At 47.3% G+C, this 16,345-nt stretch overlaps 1 protein-coding gene across 1 annotated transcript in view; it reads left to right on the forward strand.

Moving 5' to 3' along the window:
• The first annotated feature begins 1,993 nt into the window (after positions 1 to 1,993).
• Positions 1,994 to 16,345, forward strand: part of RPS9 (ribosomal protein S9) — a 35,209-nt gene continuing 20,857 nt past the window's right edge. Inside the window, exons 1-3 of the mRNA XM_082274172.1 lie at positions 1,994 to 2,138; positions 2,245 to 2,367; positions 2,896 to 3,082. Coding sequence (XP_082130298.1) covers positions 2,042 to 2,138; positions 2,245 to 2,367; positions 2,896 to 3,082 — 407 coding nt within the window. The 5' untranslated portion in view covers positions 1,994 to 2,041. The remainder of the gene's footprint in view (positions 2,139 to 2,244; positions 2,368 to 2,895; positions 3,083 to 16,345) is intronic.

Genomic DNA, 16,345 nt, shown 5'->3' on the forward strand with positions numbered 1-16,345 from the left:
TCAGTTTGATTTTAAAGGGGCTCCCTGCAGACCGCTGTGATCAGATGGTGGATACTGCAAACAGTGTTCTTAAAGCTACAGTACTCCCTTTTTTTTTTACAATTTGCACTCCAGTTTGGTAGTCCCAAACTGGAATTTCACCATCAGACCCACTCTAGTCGCCAGGCTTTCCAGGGCAGCTGAAACTATCCCAAAGTTTGATTTGGTAATGAAAAAGGTTAACAGCTGTAAAAGGCCGCTGCCTTATCTGTGGAGGTGTCCTGATTCAAAGGCTGATGTGGTTGCCCCAGATGCTCCCCTTCCTGAGGGGTCGCTGACCTTGCAGTCAGATGGGTGAAGAGGACCTGTCAGGTGTGGCACGAGAATGCACTTTGGTGAAAGCCCTGATTATTTCAGTGCGGGACACTTTAAAATTGGCTGAGCCCACGCCGGCAGGGAAGCAGGAGGCTTTTGGCTCCCAGAAGTCTCCAAAAGCTGATAAGGCTTTTCCCTTGTCTCCACTGGTCATGATATTGTGAATAACCAATGGTGGCGCGTTAAGCACGTGTTAGTGGTGCCAAACGCTAATGCTGTTATCCTTTGGCTGAAAAGTTTTCCAACCGTTGGATGGTGCCACCTAAAGTTGACCATCCTGTTTACAGATTAAATAAATCTACTCTTGTGCCTGTGAAGGATTTGCCAGTTTTTACGGATCCAGTAGACAGGTGGGTGGAATCCCTTTCCCGCCATCTTCACGTGCTGGCTGGTTACAATACATTTTGAAACCGGTTTTTGTCTCTGCTAGTCTTAGACGGTGACGGAATGGATTAGGGGTTTGCTGGAGTCTTTGGACTCAAGACTGTTCCTCGAACAGCTGGAACTGTTAGACCAGGTGATCCAGGCTCTGGTGTTCCTGTGTGATGCATCTATGGATGTGGCTCCCCTGGTGGCCAGGGTATCGGATGTGGGCATTGTTTTAAGACGCATGGTCTGGTTGAAGAACTGGTCGGCTGACCAAGCTTCTAAAGCTTTAGCTGATCTCCCCTTTCTGGGAGACAGGTTGTTTGGCGACTCATTAGATGAGTTGATCAAGGACCTGACTGGTGGGAAGAGTACTCTTCCTCAATCCTCCAAGGATAAGACACCCTGTCCTAAGCAGGGTCCCTCCTTTTTCTGCTCAAACTTTTTTTTTCGTGCCTCCAGGGTGCAAGAAAAAGGTAAGCTGTTCATAACTTCTGGAGGTGCTAAACCCTGGGGCAAGTCCAAGGCCGGTCAGTCCGGTGCTGCATACAAGTCCTCTTCAGCATGAAGGGGTGACCTCACCTGTCTTTGGGGTGGGGGGGCGGGGGTGTCTGCGCTTCTTTCAGGAACCCTGGACTTCATTCAAGACGAATAAGTTCGTGAACTGTCACCATTCCACGAGTGTGCAATTTTTAAATGTGACATCTAACTCAGGGTAACCTTTTTCACATACAAAAAATTAGGTTAGCTTTTCTTTGATTTTTCCAAAGTTGCTAATCTGCTGCGCAAATGCCATGTTATAAAAAATTGCAATAACGAATTTATTTCCTTGGGTCTCTGCTAAAAAAATAAATTTCGAATATTTGGGGTAATTTCTTTAGGAAAAAATACTAATTTAAACTTGTAAACAAAGTGCCAGAAAGCCTGGTCAGCAAGTGGTTAAAGCAAGAGCTGCAGTAGTTGTACCTGCTTATTTTTATGGGGGAGACTGGAGCTCCTCTTTACTGTCCTTTAGCCAAAACATGTAAGGGAATTCCTTGGGGCCTCCCAGGTCAGCAGTACCAGTGTCTCATTGGAAGATTTCCACTCTATTTTTCTGGGAACAACCCAAAATTTTTTTTTTTTAATATGTTCACTTTAACTGATCATGGTAAGCGGGAAAGAGGGTGAACTTTCCAAACTGGTACAAACAATAATAAAATAAAAACCTAATAGGGGTTCCAGTCCCTATTTCAAAACTATCCAAAATTCAAAAAAAATATTGCCTTTTAGTCAGACTTTTCTTTTTCGTGTTTTTATTTTAACAGGTGGATAGCCTAAAATGCCTGTTGCCAGAAGCTGGGTTTGTCGAAAGACCTATGTCACTCCGCGACGTCCTTTTGAAAAGTCGCGGTTGGACCAGGAGTTAAAACTAATTGGTAGGATCTGCAGTCAAAATCAAATTTTTCAATTTCAGATGGTTTTGTATGTTTCCAATGGTTATTTGTCTTGTGTACTGATGTCGTGTTTTTTTTTTTTTTATAGGTGAATATGGTCTGCGTAACAAGCGTGAGGTTTGGCGGGTGAAGTTCACCCTTGCAAAGATCCGTAAGGCTGCCAGAGAACTGCTTACTCTAGACGAGAAAGATCCAAAACGTTTGTTTGAAGGTTTGTAGTTGCTATTTATTGATCTGTTCCAAAAGCTCTTAAATGCTGTGCGTGCAAGCCTCTTTTGCAGTCAATTTACTTTGCCTCGTGGACTCTAAATAAGCAGTTCTAGTGTCTGCTGAGATCAGTAACCACTTCATGTCAAAAATTTGCTTTAAAGGTGAAACAGGATATTTGCCTCTCCTGTCACCTAATGTTGCCCTTGGGCAATTTTTCACCCCAAGCCCACTTCAAGGAGTGTCAATCTGTCGCTGACCCCTTTTTTTCTGGCTGCCTCCTATTGTCCTTCAGTGCTGTGGAGCAAAAGGAACAAGGAGATTAACACTCTGTGGTGGCCATTTCTCAGTAAATGTTAATGAACTGCTTAATAGTAAGGGGGTTGCATTAGGTGGAAGGAGATGTGGTTAATTCTGTTGCTTTACAGGTACCTGCTTAGTGAGAATTTTTAATCGATGGGAATGTATATCTTAAACTTGTTAACTGATCCTTCTCTATACAAGACATTGGCTGAGGATTTTTCATTTTTAGGAAATGCCCTGCTTAGACGACTGGTGCGTATCGGTGTGTTGGATGAGGGGAAGATGAAGCTCGATTACATTCTGGGCTTAAAAATTGAAGACTTCTTGGAAAGGCGTCTCCAAACACAGGTCTTTAAGTTGGGTTTGGCAAAGTCCATTCACCATGCCCGGGTTCTCATCAGACAAAGGCATATCCGGTAAATATTTGCTGTAATGTCCTAGCTGTGTACATGCATTTTTTTTTCCACTAGACATTTTAAAATGTAGAATCCCTACAGCTAAATCTGCCCATGCAGGCAAATTTGGCATAGTGTACTGAATGTCGTCAAAGGGTTGGCCCACTTCATTCTAGACAGTCAAGTGACAGCATTCTCACAGGTGACAGTTTGCACAAACAGTAATGTGCCAAAATTTGTGCTCTTGTGAAACTGCTGTGAGGAGTGAGGATGCTTTTAAAAATATTGCAATGGGTATTTCTTTCGTTCATTGACGGGCACATCTCCTGATTCTTAACAATTGGGTTATACTGCCCCCTACAGGCGTAGGACACAAGGCATACACTCAAAGGGTATACTCAGCTATAGGCACTCAGTTTTTTTTTTTTCTGCCTAGTCATTAGTAAGGACCAAGTTCCTTACTGGGCTCTCTGGTCCTGACAATTTTTTTTTCTCTGTGGCTGGGGTGTCCCCCTTTCCCGCTCATCTTGACAACATTTTCAAATAAGTGGGGTTGTCCAAAACACTCTTATGGTCTCTAAGCGTTTTGCTATGCGGTATCCTTATAAAGGATTCCCTGCTTAAAAAGTGGACAGTCCACCTGTAGTGGACTCTCCAGTTTTCAGGTTAACCTGTAAATGACCGCCCCGCGAACCGACATAGGTATACATTGGTCGCGCGCCTGCAGCAAGGGGGTGGGCGGTGCGCCCCCCCCCTCACTCAAAGGGTGGGGGGTGACTCGATGCACGGGGCCAGCGGCTCCGATTGCTGCTGGCCACCCGCAATCGCTCCCTGCTGCGAGGACGGTCAGCTGTTGTAAACACAGCTGACTGTTCTTCTCTCTGGAATGATCAGAGCGCCTGTGATCTTTCTATATAGGATCACAGGTCTGATCATTTCAAAAGCCCAAACACCATACAGTTAGAAACACTCCCCTAGGCTAACATATTTTAACCCCCTTGATCACTCACTCATAACCCCTATTTTTAGCACAATGTCGCAGTCCCACTAAAAATCGCAGATTGCCGCCATTACTAGTAAAAATTCCATTCTTTCCTGTAGTTAGTAGACGCAATAACTTCTGCACAAACCAATCAATATGCTTATTGCCATTTTTGGGGAAAACAAATTGGCCTAAAATGTTGTTTTGATTTTTAAGTTCTTTTTTGGGAATGTTTTCTATAGCAGAATGTGAAATATTTTTTTTTTTCGGCATTGTTGCGATTTTTGTTGCAAAAAATAAAAATGCCATCAAAAGCTCTTTGTGGGACAAAAGAACATCCATTTTATCTAGGTACAGTGTTGCATGACTGCGCAACTGTCCCTTAAAGTAACAGTCCCGAATCGCAAAAAGTGACCTGGTCAATTAAGGGGGGCGAATACTTCCATTTGAGGAGTCTTTGGCCTTTAATGATCCGGTTGATAGGAGAGCGGAGGCTATGGCTAACCATATGTTTCACTGACAGGTTTGGCTTAGGCTGGTATTTACTATTGCCCTGGTGTCGCAAACTGACAAGTGGGCTAAACTTTTATGCTGGGACCTGGAGGGAAGCTGCTCCCCCCCCCCCCCCCCCTTCCCTGGAAGCAAGGCAAAGTACGTCCAGTTCTGTACCACAAGGCGCTAAACTGCTTTGTGTGGGTACAGAAGTTCCGAATGGCGTCCATTCGCATGGTAGTGGTGTCCCTACAGCTAAGGGATTTTCTCACTATTGACCTCTAGAATGCCTACCTTCACATTCCACTACCTTCACATTCCAATGTGCCAGTCACCAGCACTTTTCCTGCTTTGCAGTGGGCAATTATATTTGCGGCGTTTCTGACCGCACTGATGGGACACCTTGGAGATCCCTCTGATCTCTGAGGGAGTTGGGTTGGATTCTGAACCTTCAGAAGTCTGCTCCTGGTTCTGTCCACAAAATCTGGACTATCTGGGTCGATTCTGCCTCAGCCGGTGTTGCCTTCTCTGGAAAAACTCCAGAAATTGCAGGTCAGCTTCTGTTCAGCAGACGATCATCCTGGGCTTGCATGCGTTTGCTGGGCCTGGTGGTATCCACCCTCGAGGCGGTCTGTTTGCAGTTTCACACAAGATCTCTGCTAATGAGATTCTGATAAAATGAAACAAGGATCCACGGTCTCTAGAAGTTGCTTTGTTCTCTGGCACCTTGATGGGGAAAAGACTGTAGATGAATGTTCTGGAAATCCAAGTGATCAGCCTTTGTCTGGCTCATTGGACATTTCGTCTTCAGGTGTGTGCAGTACAAATTTATTTGTGCAATGCCACGGCCGTGGTCTATTCAATACCCAAGGGGGGCACAATTAGTGTCCTGGTGGCTCAGTAAGTGCCGGCATTCTAAGGTGGGCTGACCGCTTTGTTCCATCCCTCACAAATTTCTGCCAAGACTCCTGTGCAGGATCAAAGCAAAGGGGATTCCGTCCAAACTGACCTCGCTGCTCTTGGTACGTAGATCAGGTACGGCTGTTTGCTGATGCTCCTTGTGGACTTGGCTCAGGATCTGCTGTCCCAAGGACAGATCTTCCATCCTGCTTTAGTCGCTGGCTTTGACTGCTTGGTTGTTGAACGCCAGGTGCAGAAGGATGGAGGTTTGTCAGTCGGTGATTCCTACACTGTTGAAAGCTAGGAAATCTACTTCTAGGAAGATCTACCATCGTACAATGAAGTCTTGCATTGTGCAGTGTGAGTCCCCACAAATGCTTACTGTACAAACTAAGGTACATGGGTATGGACTATAAAGAGTACCTGGTTTAAAAGCTTGCTTCGGGGGGGGAGTCCAAAGGTTGGTGATGGGGAGTACTCGGAATTGAAGATGGAAATAGACCTGGGGGTCCTAGTAGACGAGAAACTCAGCAGTGTTAAGCTGCTGCAAGCAAAGCCAACAGAATTTTACCATGTATTAAAAAGGATTCGCTCCAGAGATAAAACAATATCCTCCCACTCTACAAGATTTTGGTCTGGCCGCATCTGGAGTATGCCATCCAGTTCTGGTCACCAGTCCTCAGGAAAGATGTGCTGGAACTGGAGAGTCCAGACAAGGGCAACAAAGCCAATAAAGGGACTGGAGTATCTCTACTATGAGGAAAGACTGCAAGCATTGAACTTATTCTCTCTGGATAAGATGCTTGAGGGGTTATTCTTATATCAATGTAGAAATACCTTGCTGGTGACCCTAGCATGGGGAACAAACTATAATGTGAAAGGGAATATTAAAGGACTTGTGGCCATTAGCTAAAATTACAAGAGAAGCTGTTGTTTAACCTTAAACTGCGTAAAGGGTTCTATACCGTCAGAGCGCTAAGGATTTGGAATTCACTTCCACAAGCAGTGGTATTGGCAAGGAGCATCTGATTTCAAAAACATTAGGCACCTTATCGACCAAAACATACAGGGGTAGACTATGCACTATTGACTTAAACACACATTTATCATATTTTAGACTGGTGCTTTTTTTTTCCACCCCACTGTTAGAAGCCTTGCTTTGAAAATATTCAAGACGTTTCCCTGCTTGCGCTGCCCAGTAGGTGGCCTTTTTTGGTGGGTATCACCTCAGCGAGCATGGTTTCGAACTAGTGGAGTTCACCTTATTGGTGACTCGCAAGGATAAGGGGGTGCTTCACCCCTGTCATTCCTTCCTCTAAGGTGGTCTGACTCATTTGAATGAGGACATTGTGTTGAGGACATTGTGTTGATTTCCTGTGTCCCAGGCAAAACATCTAAAGGAAATTGCGCCATGCATGCGGTCCGGGCAATTGGGGTGTACCTGGCAGCTACGGAGTCTTTGGAAGTAAGGCTCCTTGTGCTCACGGACGGACATCACAAAGGGTTGTCTGCTTTTTCTGCAACCATTTCTAGATGGGTCCGACAGACGGCGGTTCAGACCTATTGCATTAGGGGTCAGGTTCCTCCTTTCACTGTCAAGGAGCACTCTACTAGGGCGCTTGGTTTCTCCTGAGCTTTCGTCCTCAAGCGTCACCATCTGCGGATTCTTCTTTAGGCTGCAAGGTTTTGCTGGCTGCTGCTTGGAGGACCTGATCCTCTCTCAGGGTATACTTTTTTCAGGTGAGCACCATGTTACCTGGTTGGCTATGGTTAGCCTTGGGAATGTTTTTTTCTCTTGCGTCCTCCGACAGTCGCCGCCCCTCCATATTCATCACAATGGGGTTATGACCTTTGCTCCGTAGGAGTAGCTAGGCAACAGAATGTTAGTACAAAGACTTTTAACATATCCCACCCCCAGGGGGTGGTCCCCTCAGCTCATAACCCTCCACTTCCTGTATCCAACTCAGTTTCAATGTCTAGCTTGTCAGGAGTAGCTGGATGTTTCTATGCTGGGACACTTGTCTCAGCCTTCTCTTTTTTGATTTTATTTGAGTTTTTTCTCTTTCTTTATTTAGCTGTTATTTTTACCAGCATTAGTTAGATCTTCTGATGAAGAGGAAACTGCGGGCTGCGTCTCGGGCTGACTCCCCTGGTCGCAGGTTGTGGGTCAGTGGCTTCTCAGCCCGCCATCGAGCGTTCAGTCAGGTACCGCTCCTGAGTTTTCTGAACGACCCATCCCTGTTCCGTGCAGGGATGCTAGGGTGAGGTGGCTACCTCACTGGACGCTGTGCGGTTTCTCAACCCACCTTCTGCTGCGTTCTTGATGCGACTCTCCCTGTCATGTACAGCGGCTTGTTCGCCTGTGCGGGTCCCCCACGCCATGTAAGAGGTAAGTGTACGTTGGCTGCACGTGTACATAGTGTGGCGGTGTTGTCCCGCCGTCTGGTTTGGTTGAAGTGTTGGTCGGTGGACCAATCTTCACGTAAGACCTTGGCTAACTTGCCTTATGATGGTTCTCGCCTTTTTGGTGAATCCCTAGATACCTTAATTAAGGGGGTCACAGGTGGTAAGAGCACGCTCCTGCCCCAATCCCACAAGGCTAAGACTGCTCCTGGTAAGAGGAATGCTTCCTTTCGACCCCCTCAGTGGTCCTTTCGTGCCTTTCGGTCACACTATAGGGGCAAGCCGTCCAAGGATCAAGGCTCCCACAAGAAGCCGTGGGCTGGTAAGCAAAAGTCCAGCCAGTCTGGTTCCGCGGCCCACAACAGTGCGCCCTGAAGGGGCGCCCTCACCCGGCTCAGGGGTGGGGGGACGCTTGCTCGGTTTCCTTCGGCCATCGCTGTCCAGTGTTCGGGACAGGTGGGTTCAGGAAATCGTTCGATCTGGTTACAAGATCGAGTTTCTCGGCCGGAGAGCAGATTTTTTCCCTCAAATCTTCTACTGTCCCCGGAGCGTTTGCGGGATCTGCATCTAGCGGTGCAGGACCTGAGGGCTCAGGGAGTGGTGGTCCCGGTGCCTCATCGGGACAGATTTCGGGGGTTCTATTCCAATCTGTTCACCGTACCCAGGAAGGAGGGCAAGGTGCGTCCGATTCTGGACTTGAAGGCGCTGAACCGCTTCGTGCGGGTGCGCAAGTTCCGCATGGAATCCCTGCGGTCGGTGGTGGCTGCCCTGATTCCGGGGAAGTTCATGGCTTCCATCGACTTGAAGGATGCGTATCTTCACATCCCGATTTTCGAGGGTCACCAGCGGTACCTTCGATTCGCCATAGCGGAGGATCATTACCAATTTGTGGAGTTACCTTTTTGGTCTCGCCTCGGCTCCACGGGTGTTCACCAAAGTGTTGGCCCCGGTTCTGGCTTTGTTGAGAGCCCAGGGCATCTCGGTCCTGGGGTATCTGGACGACATTCTGGTTCGGTCTGCGACCAGCCAGGGTCTGGAGAAGGATCTGTCCGTTACGTTGCAGACTCTGCAGGAGTTTGGGTGGACGATCAATTTTCCAAAGTCAACGCTGTACCCATTGGTTCGTCTCCCTTACCTGGGAATGATTCTGGACTCTGTCCAGGCGAAGGTCTTCCTTCCGGACGACAAACTCGGGACTCTTCAGGAGGAAGTCAGGTCCCTCAGGGACGATCCGTCCTCGTCCATTCGGACGTGCATGCGGTGTCTGGGATTGATGGTCTCGGCCTTCGAGGCGATTCCCTTCGCCCAGTTTCACACGCGGGGTCTCCAGGCGGAGATTCTGTCCAGGTGGGACGGGCGACCGCAATCTCTGGATCTTCGGATCTCGTTGAGCCATCGGACCAGAAGGGATCTTCTGTGGTGGCTTCAGTCCCCGTCGGTGTCGGGGCAAATCTTTTCGTCCCTTCTCGTGGACGGTGATCACCACGGACGCCAGCCTGTTGGGCTGGGGTGGTGTTCTGGGCGTTCTGTCTGCCCAGGGTACTTGGTCGGAGGAAGAGTCCTCCCTTCCGATCAACATTCTGGAACTGCGAGCGATACGTCTCTGCCTTCGACGTTGGACGGACAGACTACAGGGCTGTCCGGTTCGAGTGCAGACGGACAATGCCACGGCGGTGGCTTACATCAATCACCAAGGGGGCACCAGGAGTGCCAGGGCGGCTCGAAGTGGCCGACATTCTGTCTTGGGCCGAGACGCACGTCCCGGCGATATCGGCAGTTCACATTCCAGGGGTGGAGAATTGGCAGGCGGATTATCTGAGCCGTCAGTCCCTGGACCAGGGGGAATGGTCCCTCCATCCGGATGTTTTCCAGATGTTGTGCGCGAAGTGGGGTCTCCCGGAGGTGGACCTGTTCGCGTCTCGTCTGAACAGGGTACCACGGTTCGTGGCAAGGATGCGCGATCCTCGGGCAACTGCGGACGCGTTGGTTGCCCCGTGGCATCAGTACCAACTGATGTATGCGTTTCCACCGATTCAATTGCTGTCCAGGTTCCTTCGCAGGTTGCACTTGGAACCAACCACGGTGATTCTTGTGGCACCGGACTGGCCTCGTCGGTCCTGGTACGCACACCTCGTAAATCTGGCGATTTCGACGCCCCGTGGCGTCTGCCTCTTTGAGAAGATCTCCTGTCGCAGGGGCCGATCTTCCATCCTGCTTTACAGTCGCTGGCTTTGACGGCCTGGCTGTTGAAACCGAGGTCCTGAAGTGCAGGGGTCTTTCCCCTGAGGTCATTCACACTTTGATCAATGCGAGGAAGTCTTCCTCGGGGAAGGTCTATTACTGTACTTGGAAGGCGTATTTTGCCTGGTGCGAGTCCAGGGGGTTCTCACCTCGCACTTTGTGTCTAGGGTGTTGTCCTTCCTCCAAACGGGTGTTGACCAGCGTTTGGCGCTGGCTACGATCAAGGGTCAGGTGTCTGCGTTGGCCGTTCTCTTCCAACGTCCTGTGGCATCTAACTCTTTGGTTAGCACTTTTGTGCAGGGGGTACATCTGATCCCTCCTAGGAGGGACCCTCTACCCCCTTAAGACTTGAATCTAGTTCTGTCCGTGTTGCAGCGTGATCCTTTTGAAAGGATCAGGGAAATCTCGCTGTCTTTGTTGTCCAAGAAGGTCGCCTTTTTGGTGGCTATTACCTCGGCTCGTAGAGTGTCGGAGCTGGCAGCCTTGTCCTGCAAGTCTCCGTATCTGATCGTGCACTTGGACAAGGTGGTCTTGCGACCTAATCCTTCTTTTCTTCCGAAGAGGATTTCGGACTTTCACCTCAATGAGGACATTGTCTTGCCATCGCTTTGCGCGAAGCCTAAACATCCGAAAGAGGTGCAGCTGCACGCCTTTGATGTTGTCCAGGCGATCAGGGTTTACCTGAAATCGACTGAATCCTTTCGCAAATCGGATTCCTTGTTTGTTCTTCCGGAGGGTCCTCGGAAGGGCATGGCGGCGTCGGCTTCTACCATCGCCAAATGGATCAGACAGACCATTGAACAGGCCTATGCTTTGAAGGGGAAAGTTCCCCCTGTGCCTGTGAAGGCGCGCTCTACCAGATCGGAGTACGTCTTGGGCCTGTCGTCATGGGGCCTCTGTGGCCCAGGTGTGTAAGGCGGCGACTTGGTCGACCGTGCACACTTTCACGAAATTCTACAAAGTAGATGTTCAGGCATCGGCGGATGCTTCCTTTGGCCGCAAGGTTCTTAGTGCGGCTGTTCCCTAGAGCCCTTGTTGCGGGCTCGTTGGCTGTTTGGGATTCTTTGTTTTTCCCTGGGTTCTTGCTCCTGTTGAGCAAGTGTTTTTTTCTCATGCCCGACTGGTTTCCTTCCTTTGGTAAGGTTCCTTTCTCTGATGGGAGACGGCGTTGCCTTAGGCGCGGCTGCTTTTTTCCCACCCCTCATGTTTGCACTGTTTTGGGACATCCCCATTGTGATGAATATGGAGGGGCGGCGACTGTCGGACGTAAGAGAAAACAGAATTTTTGTAAAATCTTACCTGTAAAATTCCTTTCTCTGAGTCCTCCGACAGTCGCCGCCCCCGCCCCTCTTTTGGGGTTGTTATATACTCTACTGCTATTCCACTGAAACTGAGTTGGATACAGGAAGTGGAGGGTTATGAGCTGAGGGGACCACCCCCTGGGGGTGGGATATGTTAAAAGTCTTTGTACTAACATATTCTGTTGCCTAGCTACTCCTACGGAGCAAAGGTCATAACCCCATTGTGATGAATATGGAGGGGCGGCGACTGTCGGAGGACTCAGAGAAAGGAATTTTACAGGTAAGATTTTACAAAAATTCAGTTTTTCTGCTTTCTCTCCCACCCCTTCATCTTTCACACTGCTTTGGGACATTCCAAAATCCCATTTTATCAATCTACAATAAAAGTAACAAAAAATAAATTCATATTTGGTATGTCAACATTTTTACTTGAACCACTGTACCTCCGAAGGTTTGCACCCTTTATGACCAGGCTACTTTTTATGATACGGCCCTGCGTTACTTTTAACTGACGATTGCACGGTTGTGCGACACTGTACCCAAATAAAACTTTTCCCCACAAATGGCTTTCTTTTGGTGCCACTTGATCACTGCATTTTATTTGTGCTATGAACAAAGAAATCCGGCAACTTTAAAAAAAAAATAAAATTTTCTTCACTTTCTGCGATGAATCCGATCCAATATAAAATCTAATTTCTTCAATTTTGGCCAGTATGTATTCTGCTGCATGTTTGGTCAAAAAATTGCTTTAAGCGTATACTGGTTTACATGAACCTTACAACATCTGCAAACTATGAGCTATATTCATAGATTTTTTTTTTTTTTTTTATTCTAGTAATGGCGGCAATCAGCAAGTCATAGAGGGGCTCAGATATTCCAGTGCGCTGTCGGTGACCCTAATTGACACTTTTGGGAACCAGTGACACTAATAGTGATTAGTGCTAAAATAAGTCACTGTACTAATGACTCTGGATGGAAGAGGTTAAACATCTAAGGTAATCAAAGAGTTAACGGTCTAGCCACTTCCAGCCCAAGCCAATTCTGGCACTCTCCTCCATGTGAAAAATCATTCTTTTGCTAGAAAATTACCCAGAACCCCCAAACATACATTTTTTTTGCAGATTCCCTAGGGAATAAAATGGCAGCTGTTCCGTCACACGATATTGGCATATATAGGTGTGTGTGTGTGTGTATGTGTGTGTATGTATGTATATATATATATATATATATATATATATATATATATATATATATATATATATATATATATATATATATATATATATATATATATATACATATACATATACATATACATTCTATCACAGTGGGTACGGAAAGTATTCAGACCCCCTTAAATTTTTCACTCTTTGTTATATTGCAGCCATTTGCTAAAATCATTTAAGTTCATTCTTCTTCCTCATGAATATACACATAGCACCCCATACTGACCGAAAAACACAGAATTGTTGCAGATTTTATTAAAGAAAAACTGAAATATCACATGGTCCTAAGTATTCAGACCCTAAGCTGTGACACTCATATATTTAACTCGGGTGCTTTCCATTTCTTCTGATCATCCTTGAGATGGTTCTACACCTACACCTTCATTTGAGTCCAGCTGTGTTTGATTATACTGATTGGATTTGATTAGGAAAGCCACACACCTGTCTATACAAGATCTTCCAGATCACAATGCATGTCAGAGCAAATGAGAATCATGAGGTCAAAGGAACTGCCTGAAGAGCGTAGACAGAATTTTGGCAAGGCACAGATCTGGCCAAGGTTACAAAAAGATTTCTGCTGCACTTAAGGTTCCTAAGAGCACAGTGGCCTCCATAATCAATGGAAGACGTTTGGGACGACCAGAACCCTTCCTAGAGCTGGCCGTCCGGCCAAACTGAGCTATCTGGGGAGTAGAGCCTTGGTAAGAGAGGTAAAGAAGAACCCAAAGATCACTGGCTGAGCTCCAGAGATGCAGTCAGATGGGAGAAAGTTGTAGAAAGTCAACCATCACTGCAGCCCTCCACCAGTCGGGGCTTTATGGCAGAGTGGCCCAACGGAAGCCTCTCCTCAGTGTAAGACACATGAAAGCCCGCATGGAGTTTGCTAAACACCTGAAGGACTCCAAGATGGTGAGAAATAAGATTCTCTGGTCTGATGAGACCAAAATGGAACTTTTTGGCCTTAATTCTAAGCGGTATGTGTGGAGAAAACCAGGCACTGCTCATCACCTGTCCAATACAGTCCCAACAGTGAAGCATGGTGGTGGCAGCATCATGCTGTGGGAGGGTTTCAGCTGCAGGGACAGGACGACTGGTTGCAATTGAGGGAAAGATGAATGCGGCCAAGTACAGGGCTATCCTGGACAAAAACCTTCTCCAGAGTGCTCTGGACCTCAGACTGGGCCGAGGGTTTACCTTCCAACAAGACAATGACCCTAAGCACACAGCTAAAATAACGGAGTGGCTTCACAACAACTCCGTGACTGTTCTTGAATGGCCCAGCCAGAGCCCTGACTTAAACCCAATTGAGCATCTCTGGAGAGACCTAAAAATGGCTGTCCACCAACGTTTACCATCCAACCTAACAGAACTGGAGAGGATCTGCAAGGAGGAATGGCAGAGGATCCCCAAATCCAGGTGTGAAAGACTTGTTGCATCTTTCCCAAAAAGACTCCTGGCTGTATTAGATCAAAAGGGGGGTTCTACTAAATACTGAGCAAAGGGTCTGAATACTTAGGACCATGTGATATTTCAGTTTTTCTTTTTTAATAAATCTGCAACAATGTCAACAATTCTGTGTTTTTCTGTCAGTATGGGGTGCTATGTGCATAACTTAATATAATCAATAACCATAATGGTCAAGAATATGGAGCTGCGTCTGTTGATGAACTTCAGAGAAGGATTATTTACGGTAAATCAAAAATAAAGTTAAGTGAGTGCTGCGCAAATATGGTGTGACAAAGTATTGCAATTGTCTCTATTTTATGCTATGCTCTAGGGTCTCTGCTAAAGTTGAAGAGTTCTGAGTAATTTTCTAGCAAAAACTGATTAACAAGTGTGAGAAATTGGCCTGAATTGGCAGTTCACTGCCATTACTAGTAAAATAAAAAAAAAAAAAAAAAAACTTCCCCTAGTTTGTAGAAACGATAACATTTTGTACAAACCAATCAAAATACACTTATTGCAATTTATTTTAAGCAGAATATGCAAAATATTTTCTTTTGCGTCCACTGACAGTCACTGCATGTTCATACAGTCTTCACTAGTTGGTAATGGTGCCCCCTCTGCAGGAGTAAGCTAGGCAGTTTGAAATGTTAATAAAAACCTTTATATTCTTAGACACACCTAGGGGGCTGTCCCCAGCCATTATCCTTATCCAGTTACCACTAGTCCTCAGTATTATGCTGCGTCAGGAGTAGGCTAGTTCTTACATGCTGGGACCTAGTGTCTCATTTTTTTTTTTCTTGTTTTTTTCTTTGAAAAATAGCTTTTTATTTTCTCACTATCGATAGTTGGACATTCCTGGAGGACTACAAGCGACAGCAGAGCTGGGCTTCGCACTGGGTAATATAGATCCTTATGGAGTCCCAGCTTGGCTCCGAGCGTCAGAGGTCACTGGTGCGCCCAGGCCTCGCAACGACTGTGCCCCTTGGGATGAGGATGAGCCTGCGTAGATCCATCTTCGCTGTGGGGTGTCAACTCGACTGCCTGTGTGTTGCTAGCATCCCTCCCTGGCTGACGGCACCCCCACTCAGGGTGGGAGGTCTCCCGTATCAGAGTGGTGCCCACGTTTCTCTGCACTGGTGAGTACTACTACCCCCTTGTCCTTGGGACTGGGATCTGTGGGGGTGATCTGTGCGCCCACTCTTGGAGATGACAGTACTGGTGATTTCTGTGAGATCCCCCTTCTGGCAAGCGTGGCAAGTTCCCCTCCCTGACCCTGTTGGGGGCGCTGTGCGGTGCACTTTGCTGTACATGAGGGGCTCGGTAGAGTCCAGGAGTTCTTTGGTGTTCCTGTGGTGGCCAGTTAGTGATTATATGCCTAATTGGCGCGGTCGCCATCTTGGGTGAGGGCAGGCTGGCTGGGCTCGTAAGGCCAGCAGCCATTTCAGATGCCTGTTCTGGCCCCGATCGGGCGCCATCTTGGGTGTGGGCAAACGCCTAGTAAGGGCGACTGCTGTTTGCCTGATTTCCCTCATTGCCTTTAATTAGGCATGTTCTTGTGGCTCGGGGGTGCAGTCACTCCTCTCCCCCCCCCCCCTTCACTGAGCAGTGTGTGGTAAACACTGACACTGGGAGAAATTCTATTTTTTCCAGAATTGTCGCTCTTTTGTTTATAGCGTAAAAAAATAAAAATCGCCGAGGTGATCAAATGCCACCAAAAGAGCTCTATTTGTTGGAAAATAGGGACATCCATTTTATTTTGGTAGTGTTGCACAACCAATTTTTAGTTAAAGTAATGCAGTGCCCAATAATAAAAAATGGTCTGTTCATTAAGGAGGCAAATCCTGACGGGTCCATAACTGGTTAAGTGGTTTAAAATTAAAACAATCTCAGCCTTTCCAGCTAAAAACTCGGCAGAGTGGCCGGGTGTGACATAACTTTGCGCCCGGCCTCCGAATATAAATGGCCGCCTTACTGATCCATTCTCCAGCTCGCTGGTCGCACAGGCTAGCCGGTAGAAACACCAGAGGGGGCATCCCCTCCCGCCACCTGTAGAAACAATCAGGCGGCAGAAAAGATATCTCCAACTCAAGTCCAGGACATCCAATGAAGGTCTTGGGTGGGAAGTTCTTAGGCAGTGTTTTCGTGTACGCTATGGGTGTCCAACCTGCGGCTCTCCACCTGTTGCTGAACTACAGGACCCATAAGGCATTGCAAGGAAAGTCCCATGAGACATTAAAAGGCTGACAGTTGCAAGCATGACTCCTAAAGGCAGAGTCATGATGGGATTTGTAGT

The sequence above is a fragment of the Pelophylax lessonae genome (genome assembly GCF_965119305.1).
Source record: "Pelophylax lessonae genome assembly, chromosome: 12".
Taxonomy (NCBI): domain Eukaryota; kingdom Metazoa; phylum Chordata; class Amphibia; order Anura; family Ranidae; genus Pelophylax; species Pelophylax lessonae.